The sequence below is a fragment of the Carcharodon carcharias genome, chromosome 11 (genome assembly GCF_017639515.1).
Source record: "Carcharodon carcharias isolate sCarCar2 chromosome 11, sCarCar2.pri, whole genome shotgun sequence".
Taxonomy (NCBI): domain Eukaryota; kingdom Metazoa; phylum Chordata; class Chondrichthyes; order Lamniformes; family Lamnidae; genus Carcharodon; species Carcharodon carcharias.
This window is the reverse complement of record NC_054477.1, coordinates 6,822,396-6,835,443: the sequence shown is the minus strand read 5'-3', so window position 1 is coordinate 6,835,443 and position 13,048 is coordinate 6,822,396. Positions and strand designations below refer to the sequence as shown.

General features: G+C 48.2%; 1 protein-coding gene across 2 annotated transcripts in view; it reads right to left on the bottom strand.

Annotated features, from left to right (window-relative positions):
- The window catches only part of stim1b (stromal interaction molecule 1b), a 163,696-nt gene extending 155,390 nt beyond the window's left edge, over positions 1-8,306 (bottom strand). The window contains exon 1 of one of the 2 annotated variants that reach the window (XM_041199071.1): positions 8,082-8,306. In XM_041199071.1, the coding sequence (XP_041055005.1) occupies positions 8,082-8,172 (91 nt within the window). In that variant the 5' untranslated portion in view covers positions 8,173-8,306. Of the gene's footprint in view, positions 1-7,021; positions 7,042-8,081 lie in introns of those variants that run through there. The other variant, XM_041199075.1, reaches the window with a different exon arrangement.
- Between the last annotated feature and the right edge of the window lie 4,742 nt (positions 8,307-13,048).

Here is a 13,048-nt window from a genome sequence, read left to right as displayed (position 1 = left end):
TCTTAAAAGGAACTGAATAAGTATTTCAAAAAAGGAGAATGTAGAATGCTGTAGAGAAAGAAAACAGTTGAAAGTCTTCAACATATTAAGGGATGCAGATAGGCTCGATAGAGAGAAACTGCTTCCGCTCGCTGACTGGGGAGTCTAGGGCTAGGGGGGCCGATTCTAAAAATTAGAGCCAGCCTTTCAGAAGTGAAATTAGGAAATATTTCTACACACAAAGGGTGGGAGGAGTCTGAAACAAAATCAAAATACTGCAGATACTGAACATCTAAAACAAAAATGCTGTTTCTCTCTCTACAGACACTGCCTGACCTGGTGCTATTTCCACGATTAGAAGTTTGGAATTCCTTCCACAAATGGCAACTGATGCTGAACAATTGTTATAGACTCATTGATGTTTACAGCACACAGGGAGGCCTTTCAGCCCATCGTGTCCATGCCAGTCAACAAAGATCTGGAGGCTGTGGCAACACAAGTGAATATCTGCTTGCACACGATAAGGGATGGAGCTCATCCTGAGTGAGACACAGCCAGAGTGAGTGTGGGTATTGGCAATTTGGTGCACAGTGGGAACTCAGTGCATCGGGGAATTTTTTCCTTTCTATCCAACTTCTTAAATCTTCAGAGCGTGGTCTTGCAGTAGAGACTACAAGGGAAAGGAATGACTGGTAAGTAGTGGATAAGGTCAGGTATGTACTTACTACTTTAATTGCTTATAGTTTAAGGTATTTTTGTGGTTTGTAGTTTGTATATTCTTTAGTAGCGAGGATCAGGAAAGAAGGGCCCTAGAGTAATTGATTTAAAAGGTTTAATTTAAATGGATAAGTCATGGCAGGAGAGCTCAAAGCCGTGGTGTGCTCCTCGTGCTCCATGTGGGAAGCCGGGAACATTTCCAGTGCCCGGGACCAGCATGTGTGCAGGAAGTGTGTACAGCTGCAACTCCTGGAAGCTTGGGTTTCAGAGCTGGAACGGCGGCTGGGGACACAGTGGAGCATCCGCGAGTCTGAGAGCATCATGGATAGCACGTTTAGAGAGGTGGTCACACCGCAGCTGAAGGGACCTGAGGAAGGAAGGAAATGGGTGACCACCAGGCAGTCCAAGAGGAAAAGGCAGGTAGTTCAGGAGTCCCCTGGGGTCCTACGCGCAAATCGGTATTCCATTTTGGAGGCAGATGGGAGCGCTGGTTCCTCCAGGGAGTGCAGACAGAGCCAAGCTTCTGTCACCATAAGTAGCCTGTCTGTACAGGAGGGGAGGAAGAGACGAAGAGCAAAGGTAATCGGGGTTTCTATAGTCAGGGGAATAGATAGGCGCTACTGTGGCCGTCAATGTGACTCCAGGATGGTGTGTTGCCTCCCTGGTGCCAGGGTCCAGGATGTCACTGAATAGCTGCAGGGCATCCTGAAGGAGGAGGGTGATAAGGCAGAGGTCATGGTACATGTTGGTACCAATGATGCAGATAGAAAGAGGGATGAGGGCCTGCATCAAGAATTCAGGGAATCAGGCAGTAGACTAAAAAGCAAGACCTCTCGGGTTGTAATCTGTGGATTACTCCCAGTGCCACATGCTAGCAAGCTCAGGAATAGGAGAATAGCGCAGATGAATACATGGCATAAAAGTTGGTGCAGGAGGGAGGGTTTTAGATTCCTGGATCACTGGGACTGTTTCTGGGGAAGGTGGCACCTGTACAAGCAGGACGGTCTACATCTGAACCAGAGCAGGACTAACATCCTTGTGGGCAGGTTTTCTAGTGCTGCTGGGAGGAGTTTAAACTAATTATGCAGGGAGAGGGGACACAGAATGTTAGCAGAACAGGGACACATCATAATACAGTAAAACAATCAAGTCAGAGGGAGTACAGCTGCATTAAGTTTCAAGGGAATAAGGCAAGGCTGGATGGCCTCTACTTTAATGTCAGGAGTATTACAGGTAAAATGAATGAGTTAAGGGTGAGGATTGACACGTGGAATTGTGATAGAGTAGCCATCACTGAGATGTGGTTGAGGGAGGGGCAGAATTGGCAGCTCAACATTCTGGGATATAGAATCTTTGACCGGGACATGGGGTAAAAGAGGAGGAGGCATTGCATTATAGTTAAGGAGTCAGTTACTGCAGTAAGGAGAGATGATATCTTGGAGGGGGCATCGAATGAAGCTTTGTGGGTGGAGCTTAGGAGTAAAAAAGGGGCAGCCACATTGTTAGGTGTTTATTAGAGATCCCCAGATAGTCAGTGAGAAATTGTGGAGCAAATATGTGCACAATTTGCGGAGATGTGTAAAACAATAACAATAGGGTAAGTATATTAGGTGATTTCAATTTTCCCAACATTAATTGGGATAGACATAGTGTTAAGGGCACAACGTTGTACAGTTTAAGTTTGTTATGGACAAAGAAATAGACAAGTTGCAAAAAAATGTTTTGGATTGGGGGAGTGGATTTTAGTAAAATAAGACAGGATCTGGCCAAGGTAGACTGGGAACAGCTACTTGTGGGGAAATCTACAGAAGAACAGAGGGGGGCGTTTAAAAAGGAAATGGGGAGGGTACAGGCCCAACATGTTCCCTCTGGGGTGATAGGAAGGAGTAACAAGCCCAGAGAGCCAGAAATATTCAGGTTACGATGAGAAGGAAAAGAGAGGCTTTTTAGCAAGTACAAGGGGAGCAAATCAGCAGAGGCATTAGTGGAGTACAGACAGTGCAGGGCAGAGCATAAGAAAGCAATTAGTAAGGCAAAGAGGGGATATGAGAAAGCACTGGCTGGTAAAAGTAGCAAAAATCCCAAGATATTCTATAAGTATATCAATGGGAAGAGGATAACCAGGAAAAGAGTAGGGCCCATGAGGGACCAAGGGGGCAATCTATGGGTGGAGCCAGAGGACATCGCTAGAGTGATGAATGAATACTTCACATCCGCCTTCACCCAAGAGAATAAGGATGAAGGTATCAAACTCAGGGAGAGAGACTGAGAGGTTCTTGAGCAAATTGATATAGGGAGTGACAGGGTATTGGAGGTGTTGGCAGGCTTAAATGTGGTCAAATCTCCAGGTCCGGATGATTTGTGTCCCAGACCGCTGAGGGAGACAACAGAGGGGATCGCAGGGGCTCTGACCCAAATTTTTAATTCCTCTCTGGCCACGGGGGAGGTGCCAGAGGACTGGAGAACAGCTAATGTGGTTCAGCTATTTAAGAAGGGTTGTAGAGATAAGCCAGGGAGCTACAGACCAGTGAGTCTCACGTCAGTGGTAGGGAATCTACTGGAGAAAATTCTGAAGGAAAGAATCTGTCTCCACTTGGAGAGGCAAGGATTGATCAGGGATAGTCAACATGGCTTTGTCAGAGGGAGGTCATACCTAACAAATTTGATTGAATTTTTTGAGGAGGTGACCAGGTGTGTAAATGAGGGTTGTGCAGTTGATGTAGTTTATATGGATTTCAGCAAAAACTTTGACAAGTCCCACATGGGAGACTTTTAAGAAGGCAAATGCACATGGGATACAGGGTAATTTGATTCGAAATTGGCTTAGTTGCAGGAAACAGAGGGCGATGACAGAAGGCTGCTTTAGTGATTGGAAGCCAGTGTCCAGTGGTGTACCACAGCGATCTGTGCTCAGTCCCCTATCATTTGTCACTTATATAAACAACATAGATGACTATGTTAGGAGTAGAATTAGTAAGTTTGCGGATGACACAAAGATTGGCCGGGTGCTTAACTGTGAGGTTGAGTGTCTTGGGCTACAGGAAGATATAGATATAGAAGGCTTAACATATGAGGAACGTTTGAGGACTCTGGGTCCATACTCGATGGAGTTTAGAAGGATGAGGGGGGTATCTGATTGAAACTTACAGAATACTGAAAGGCCTAGATAGAGTGGACATGGGAAAATGTTTCCATTAGTAGGAGAGACTAGGACCCAAGGGTACAGCCTCAGAGTAAAGGGAAGACCTTTTAGAAAGAGATAAGGAGAAACTTCTTTAGCCAGAGAGTGATGAATCTATGGAATTCATTGCCACAGAAGGCTGTGGAGGCCAGGTCATTGAGTGTATTTAAGACCGAGATAGATAGGTTCTTGATTGGTAAGGGGATCAAAGGTTACAGGGAGAATATATTGCAATACCCCTTCCTCTTTGAACTCCTTCCCTGTCTCACCTGAAGACCCTCTCTCCTGGAATACTGAGCTATCAATCCAGCTCCTCTCTCAACCATGTCTCTGTGACAGCAATGACATAATACTTCTATGTATTAATTTGTGCCCTCAACTCATCTGCCCTATTCGACAGGCTCCTTGCATTAAAATAAATACCATCCAACATGGTCAAACACCCTTGTGCCTTAACTGGCCTATAATGTCTATGCCTTCCAGACTCGCCTGCTCTCTCTTCTAGTTTAGGCTGTGCATTTCCCCCTGCTGAACCTCCTCTCAGGATCCCATCCCCCTATCAAGTTAGTTTAAGCACCAAGCCCTGTGGAACCCCACTGGAAACAGACTTCCAGTCACAGAAACATCCCTCTACCATCACCCTCTGTTTCCTGCCTCTTGGCCAATTTTGGATCCAACGTGCCACTTTGCCTTGGATCCTATGGGTTCTTACTTTCTTGATCAGTCTGCCATGAGGGACCTTAATAAAGGCTTGCTAAAGTCCATGTAGACCACATCAAATGCATTACCTTCATCAACACTCCTGTTTACCTCCTCAAAAAATTCTATCAAATTTGTCAAACATGACCTTCCCTGAACAAATCTATGCTGACTATCCCTGATTAATCCATGTCTCTCCAAGTGCAGATATATTCTATCCTTCAGAGTTCTTTCTAGTAACTCCCACACCACTGAGATTAGACTGACTGGCCTGTAATTTTCTGGTCTACCCCTTTCTCCCTTTTTTAATAACGGGACAATGCTAGCAGCCCTTGGTTAATTTTAAAACTGAGTTTGATCATTTTTTGTTATCCAAAGCTATTAAGGTATATGGGGTAATGGTCAGTACATGGAGTTAAGCTGCAGATCAGCCATGATCCCGCTGAATGGCAGAACAGGCTCGAGGGGCTGAATGGCCTCTTTCTGGTCCTATGAGAGCAGACACAGACAGTGGTGATAGAAAAGCAAACAGCAGCACAACATTGATGATGACTTTCTTCTGAGTTAAGAGGGGAAGGAGAGGAAAGAACAAAAGAGAAGGTCGGTGGTAGACTGGAAGACAGGAGGGAGTAAATTACAAAAGGGATAACGGTTCCTGACAAATCAAGATGCTAGTGGGTGCCTTTCACATTGCCCCATCACCCCTTTCTGCCATTTAATCCCTCCTTTTGTTTTTTTCCTCTGTTCCTCCTTTTCCCTGCCCCTCGACTTGTTTTAAACCTGTTATATCTTTAACTTTTTTCAATTCTGACAAGAGGACATTGACCTGAAATGTCAATTTTGTTTCTCTCTCCATAGCTACTGCCTGACCAAAATCCCATGAAAATGCTGTGTGTGGACTGCATATTCCAGCTTTACTGAGACTGCAAAGAGTGCAGCTGTGTGCGTGTGTTTGTGTGTGTGTGTGTGTGTGTGTGTGTAGTGCAGTAAATAAAAAAGACTCTTGCAATGAGTTTCAGGTGCAACTGCTGCTCCCTCACTGTGCCAACTCGGTGTACATGGCCTGTAATTGGCTCTCTATACATACAGTACTGGGTGCAGACTCTGACCAAGCTGTATTATTTAAACTCTCAGAACGTTCAGCAGCTCGGGCAGTGTCCATAGAGAGAATCAGTTTTCACTTCAGGTCAATGCCCTCTTGTCAGGACTGGAAAAAGTTAAGAGATGTAACAGGTTTGAAACAAGTCTAGAGGCAGGGAAAAGGAGGCAAGCGGGGGAACAACAAAAGGGAAGGTCTATGATAGTCAGGAGAGATTAAGTGACAAAACAGATGATGGGGCAATGTGAAAGGCACCCACTAGCATCTTGTTTCACCTTGTGGCATTATCCCTTTTGACACTTAATCTCTCCTCTCTTCCAATCTACCACAGACCTTCCTTTTGGCTCTCCTTCTCCTTCCATACCTTTTGACTTGCTTGAAACCCATTACATCTCCAACTTCTTCCAGTTCGCACAGGTCAACGACCTGATATGTTAACTCGCTTTCTCTGTCCACAGATGCTGCTAGATCTGTTGAGTGTTCCCAGCATGTTACTTTTATTTCAGATTTCTAGCATTTTTGTTCAACTGCTCTCAGTCAATGTTTCCTCCAAGCTGCAGCAATTTGGAGGTACCCACCCAGGATGGGCTCAAGTCAACTCATTTAGGCTGCTGCTCTTGTGCGGCTGCACCATAATATTTAAGGAGTCATGCACTTAAATGAATAGCCATGAACAATAATAGAAATGAAAGGGAAGGTTGCTCCCAGCCTGTCCGGCACTGTGCACAGCTGCCTCGATACCTGCACCACAAACAACAACTTGGCTTCCAGACCTAGCTACAGTTCCACGTGTATCAGGCACTACGTCCCTGGCATCTAAATGTGCCCCTACCTTGTGTGTACACATCTATCAGGACACAGCAGTGCTACAGCACAGAATGAGTCCATTCACCCAGAGTCTATGCTGGCTCTCTGTGGGGCAATCCAGTCAGTCCCATTGCCCCGCTCTCTCCCCGCAGGCCTGGAAGTTTAATTCCTTCAAGTGCCCAGCCAATTTCTTTTTCAAATTGTTCATCTTCTCCGCTACCACCAACCTTGTAGGCAGGGTCCCAGGTCATCATTACTCGCTGCATAAAAAGGTTCTTCCTCGTATTCCCCCACATCTCTTACCCAAAATCTTACATTTGTCTCTCAGAGTCCTTGTAGCATCAGCTATATGGGAATATTTGTTCTTTGTCTGCTTTATCCAAACTTATAATCTTGTATACCTGTCAAATCTTCCTGCAACCTCCTTTGCTCTAAAGAGAACAACCCCAGCTTCCCCAATGAAACCTTTTAGCTAAAACCCCCATCCCAGGAACTAATCCTCAAGTTGCACAACACACAATGAATAAGCATCTACTAACCACAATAAAAGCATCCATCTCAAACCACTCTTAGAAACATGAACAACGAGGAAATACCAATATTACAATGTGATCGGCGCTGCTACAATGTCAGCAATCTGCAGAGGACCTTCAGAACCCAAGGGTACAGCCCTATCCAAGGTGTTCAGACTGACCAGGGGTGGGGGGTAGCATTTTGCCCTGGCCCCGGGTACACGCGCAAACCCCTGCCCCCTCCCCCGGGTGCACGCGCAAACCCTGCCCCCTCCCCCGGGTACACGTGCAGACCCTGCCCCCTCCCCCGGGTGCACACGCAAACCCTGCCCCCTCCCCCGGGTACACGTGCAGACCCTGCCCCCTCCCCCGGGTACACGCGCAAACCCCTGCCCCCTCCCCCGCGTGCACGCGCAAACCCTGCCCCCTCCCCCGGGTGCACGCGCAAATCCTGCCCCCTCCCCCGGGTGCACGCGCAAACCCTGCCCCCTCCCCCGGGTACACGTGCAGACCCTGCCCCCTCCCCCGGGTGCACGCGCAAACCCTGCCCCCTCCCCCGGGTACACGCGCAGACCCTGCCCCCTCCCCCGGGTACACGCGCAGACCCTGCCCCCACCTCTCCCACGGGTACACGTGCAAACCCTGCCCCCTCCCCCGGGTGCACGCGCAGACCCTGCCCCCTCCCCTCCCCCGGTGCACGCGCAAACCCTGCCCCCTCCCCCGGGTACACGTGCAGACCCTGCCCCCTCCCCCGGGTGCACGCGCAAACCCTGCCCCCTCCCCCGGGTACACGCGCAGACCCTGCCCCCTCCCCCGGGTACACGCGCAGACCCTGCCCCCACCTCTCCCACGGGTACACGTGCAAACCCTGCCCCCTCCCCCGGGTGCACGCGCAGACCCTGACTCCACTCCCCAGGTGCACGCGCAGATCCTGCCCCCCCCCCCCCCCCCTCCTCCCCCGGTGCACGCGCAGACCCTGCCCCCTCCCCTCCTCCCCCGGGGCACGCACAGACCCTGCCCACCCCGGGGTATATGCCGAGGCCTCGGCCCTTGTCCTTTGGACTCTCCGCACCGCCCAGGCCCTCACCTGCCCCGGCAACCTCCTCCAGGGTGGCCCCGCTCCGCCTCAGAAACGCTGCGCACAGCAGCCAGGCCAGGAAGGCCGCCCCGGCCTCCATTCGTGCGGCTCCTGGTGTGGGGCTCCTGCCCTCTCGCTGGGGGTTTGTTGTGGGCCTGGGGCCTGGGCTCTCCGCTCCGTGTCCCCGTCCCTCTCCCTCAGGCCGCGGCGCTCGAGCTCCCGCCGACCCGCCCCCTTGCCCCAGCCTCTACTGCGCCTGCGCACACCCCTCCCTGCGCCGCCTGGGCCACGCCTAACTGCGCCTGCGCAGCTCCAGTGGGGGGGGAGGCCGTTGCCAGCCTGTGACAAATTGCACCCAGCGCCGCCATCTTTGCTACAGGCAAGAAACGAAATAGCAGCATTGGGTGCACAATCTGACAGCGCTAGCGGGCCACTCGGCCCGTTCCGTTTGTGCTAGCCTTTTAATTTAACCTCAACCATTCTGTCTCCCGTAGGCCTGCTAACAAGCTAGTCCTCTTAAACCGATCAGTATTAGGTCCACTGCTTTTCTAGACCTAATGAAGAGTCATTTGGTAGTATAGAACTTGAGTATAGCTGAAGAAAGAAACCATCCAAACTTAAAAGCAAAGGGGGGGGGGGGGTGGGGGAGTGGGTAGTGGCGGGGGAAACAGGATAGAAAATGGGTTTAAAAAGGGAATAAAACCATCAATAAATGAATAAAAATAAAATTAAGTGGATAAAAAATAAAAATGAATGTAGAAAAAAATTTAAAAAGGGGGTAAGGATGGAGGAGGGAGTTCTTGGTCTAAAGTTGTTGAACTCAATGTTAAGTCCGGAAGCCTGTAAAGTGCCAGGTCGGAAGATGAGGTGCTGTTCCTCCAGTTTGCTTTGAGCTTCACTGGAACAATGCAGCAGGCCAAGGACAGACATGTGGGCATGAGAGCAGGGTGGAGTTGAAATGGCAAGCGCCAGGGAGGTCTGGGTCACACTTGCGGACAGACCGAAGGTGTTCCACAAAGCGATCACCCAGTCCGGGTTTGGTCTCCCCGATGTAGGGGAGGCCGCATTGGGAGTAGCGAATGCAGTAGACCAAGTTAAAGGAGGTGCAAGTGAAGCACTGCTTTACCTGAAAGGAGTATTTAGGCCCTTGGACGGTGAGGAGGGAGGAGGTAAAGGGGCAGGTGTTGCACCTTCTGCTGTTGCATGGGAAGGGGTTGAGGTGTTGAGGGTGATGGAGGAGTGGGCCAGGCTACCCCAGAGGGATACTGACCAGTTTTGGGGGGGGTGGTGGAAGATGTGTTTGGTGGTGGCATCATGCTGGAGTTGGCAGAAATAGGGAAGGATGATCCTTTGAATGCGGAGGCTGGAGGGGTGAAAAGTGAGGACAAGGGGGGGCCCTATCATGGTTCTGGGAGGGAGGGGAAGGTGTGAAGGCAGAGGCATGGGAGATGTGTCGGACACGGTTGAGGGCCCTGTCAACCACTGTGGGTGGGAAACCTCGGTTAAGGAAGAAGGAAAACATGCCAGAAGCATCATTTTCAAAAGTGGCATCATTAGAACAGATGGGACAGAGGCAAAGGAACTGAGAGAATGGGATGGAATCCTTACAGGAAGCGGGGTGTGAGGAGGTATATTTGAGCTAGCTGTGGGAGTTGGTGGGCTTGTAACAAATATTGGTGGACAGTCTATCACAAAGCTTTTCGTCTTGCACTCTTATTGGTATTCTTGCCAAGTGCCCTGATAAGGGGAAAAACAATTATTTATACTGTATGTGAAGAATAACAGACTCTTAACAGCACAGAAGTCCATTCGGCCAATCGTGTCTGCACCAGCTCTCCAAATGAGCATTATGACCTGGTGCCATTGCCCTGTCTTTTCCCCGTACCCTTACACATTAGATGATGGTTCCTGTTCAAACAATGACCTCTTAAATGCCTCAGTTGAACCTGCCTCCACCACACTTCCAGGCAGTGCATTCCACACCCAAACCACTCATTGTGTGAAAGTTTCTTCTCACATCACATTTGCTTCTTTTATAAATCGCTTTAAATCTGTGCCCAGTCGTTCTTGATCCTTTTATGAGTGGGAACAGTTTTTCCCTTTCTACCCTATCCAGCCCCCTCATGATTTTGAACATCTCTATCAAATCTCCTCTTAGCCGCCTTCTCTCCAAGGAGAACAGTCTCAACCTCTCTGATCTATCTTCGTAACTGGAATTTCTCATCCTTGGAACCATTCTTGTAAACCTCATCTGCGCTCTCTCCAACGCGTTCATATCCTTCCTATAGTGTGGTACCCAGAACGGTACACAATATTCCAGCTGAGGTCTCACAAGTGTCTTATATATATTCAGCATAACCTCCCTGCTCTTGTACTCTCTGCCCCTATTAATAAAGCCCAGGATACTATATGCTTTATTAACTGCTCTCTCCATCGATCCTTCATAAGACACCGTCAAATGATCTGTGCACATATACGTCCAGGTGTTTCTGCTCCTGTTCCCCCTTCAAAATTTAACCCATTATTTTATATTGTCTGTCCATGTTCTTCTGACCAAAATGCATCACCTCATGGCTTCACCCTGCCTTGACCAATCAAGCTGCCTAGTTTAAATCTCAAACAATGTTTGGCAGTTAACTGCCAGTCACGGTCACTGGTGCATTTACCATGGCAACACCATTTGCCAACCAATGAGCAATCTCCACATACAGTATAAATTGTTGTTTTCCACTTACATTGGTATTCTTGTGAAATGTCCTGATAAGTGTTAGATGAAAAGCTTAGACATGTCTCTTCTTTAGCAATACTACATTAATCACTTAGACTTGAGTGTGCTGGCTACAATTTCACAAAATAAAGCATGCAGGAGCCTGGCTTTATAAATACAGGTAAACAGAAGGAAGCTATCATAAACCTGTATGAAAACATTGGTTTGGCCTCAATTGGATTATGGCATCAAATTCTGGGCACCATACTTCACACCGGATGGGACCAGAGAGAGTGCAGAAAAGAGATACTTCAGTTAGATGGATAGATTGGAGAAGCCAACACTGTTCTCCTTGGAGAAGGGAGGGAGAATATTTGATTTCTTCAGGGTAGTATCCTAGGACCAAACATCCTCAGCTTCTTCATCAATGATCTTCCTTCCATCATAAAGTCAGAGACGGAGATGTTCACTGATGATTGCGCAATGTTCAGCACCATTCACAACTCCTCGGATACTGAAGCAGTCCATGTCCAAATGCAGCAGGAGCTGGACAATATCCAGACTTGGGCTGACAAGTGGCAAGTAACATTCATGCCACACAAGTGCCAGGCAATGACCATCTCCAATGAGAGAGAATCCAACCATCACCCCTTGTCGTTCAATGGCATTACCATCACTAAATCCTCCACTACCAACATCCTGGGGGTTACCATTGACCAGAAGCTGAACTGGACTAGCCACATAAATACTGTGGCTACAAGAGCAGGTCAGAGGCTAGGAATCCTGCGATGAGTAACTCACCTCCTGACTCCTCAAAGCCTGTCCACCATCTGCAAGGCACAAATCAGGAGTGTGATGGAATACTCTCCACTTGCCTAGATGTGCAGCTCCCACAACACTCAAGAAGTTTGACACCATCCAGGACAAAGCAGCCCCGCTTGATTGGCACGACATTCACAAACATTCACTCCCTCCACCATCGACGCACAGTAGCAGCAGTGTGTACCATCTACAAGATGCACTGCAGAAATTCACCAAGGCTCCTTTGTTAGCACCTTCCAAGCCCACAACCACTACCATCTAGAAGGACAAGGGCATCAGATAGATGGGAACACCATCACCTGCAAGTTCCCCTCCAAGTCACTCACTGTTCTGACTTGGAAATATATCGCCGTTCCTTCACTGTCGCTGGGTCAAAATCCTGGAACTCCCTTCCTAACAGTACTGTGGGTGTACCTATACCACATGGACCGCAGCGGTTCAAGAAGGCAGCTCCACACCACCTTCTCAAGGGCAACAAGGGATGGGCAATAAATACTGGCCCAACCAGCGAAGCCCACATCCCATGAACGAATAAAAACAATGATGGAGGCATCCAAAATCATGAGGAATCTGGACAGAGTAGGTAAGGAGAAACTGCTCCCTTTGGCAGAAGAAGTAAGCACAAGGGAAATCAACTCAAAGCGCCAGTGAATGTGAGGTAATTGGATTCTCTACACAAAATTAGAGCACGTTTAATGTATTATTGTGGACAGAGGATTGGGCCTCTGCAAAGCAGAGAGTAGAGATAAATGGGTCATTTTCAGGTTGGCAAGATGAAATCAGTGGAATGTCACAGGGGCCTCAACTGTATACAATTTATTTCCATGACTTGGATGAAGGGACTGAATGTATGGTTGATAAATTTGCTAATGACACAAAGAAAGATAAGAAAGTAGGTTGTAATGCAGACATAAAGGAGTCTGCAAAGGGATATAGATAGGTGAAGTGATTTGGCAAAATAATTGGCAGATGGAGTATAATGTGCAAAAATGTGGACCTGTTCATTTTGGCAGGAAGAGTGGAAAAGCAGCATATTTAAATGGAGAGATTACAGAATGCTGCAGTACCAAGGGACTGCAGTACAGTACAGATCTGAGTGTCCTGCTGCATGAATAACAAAAAGTTAGTGTGCAGGTACAGCAAGTGATTAGGAAGGCAGATAGAGTATTGTTGTTTATTGCAAAGGGAATGGAATATAAAAGTAGGGGTGATATGCTATAGTTGTACAGGGTGTTGGTGAGACCACATCTGGAGTACTGCGTAATTTTGGTCTCCTTACTCAAAGGGTAATATTGCACTGGAAGCAGTTCAGAGAAGGTTCACTAGGCTGATTCTGGGGATGAAAGTGTTGTCAAATGAGGAACAGTTGGACAGGTTGGGCCTGTGTCCTTCGGTGTTTGGAACAATGAGGTGTGATCTGATTGAAACATACAAGATCCTGAGGGGA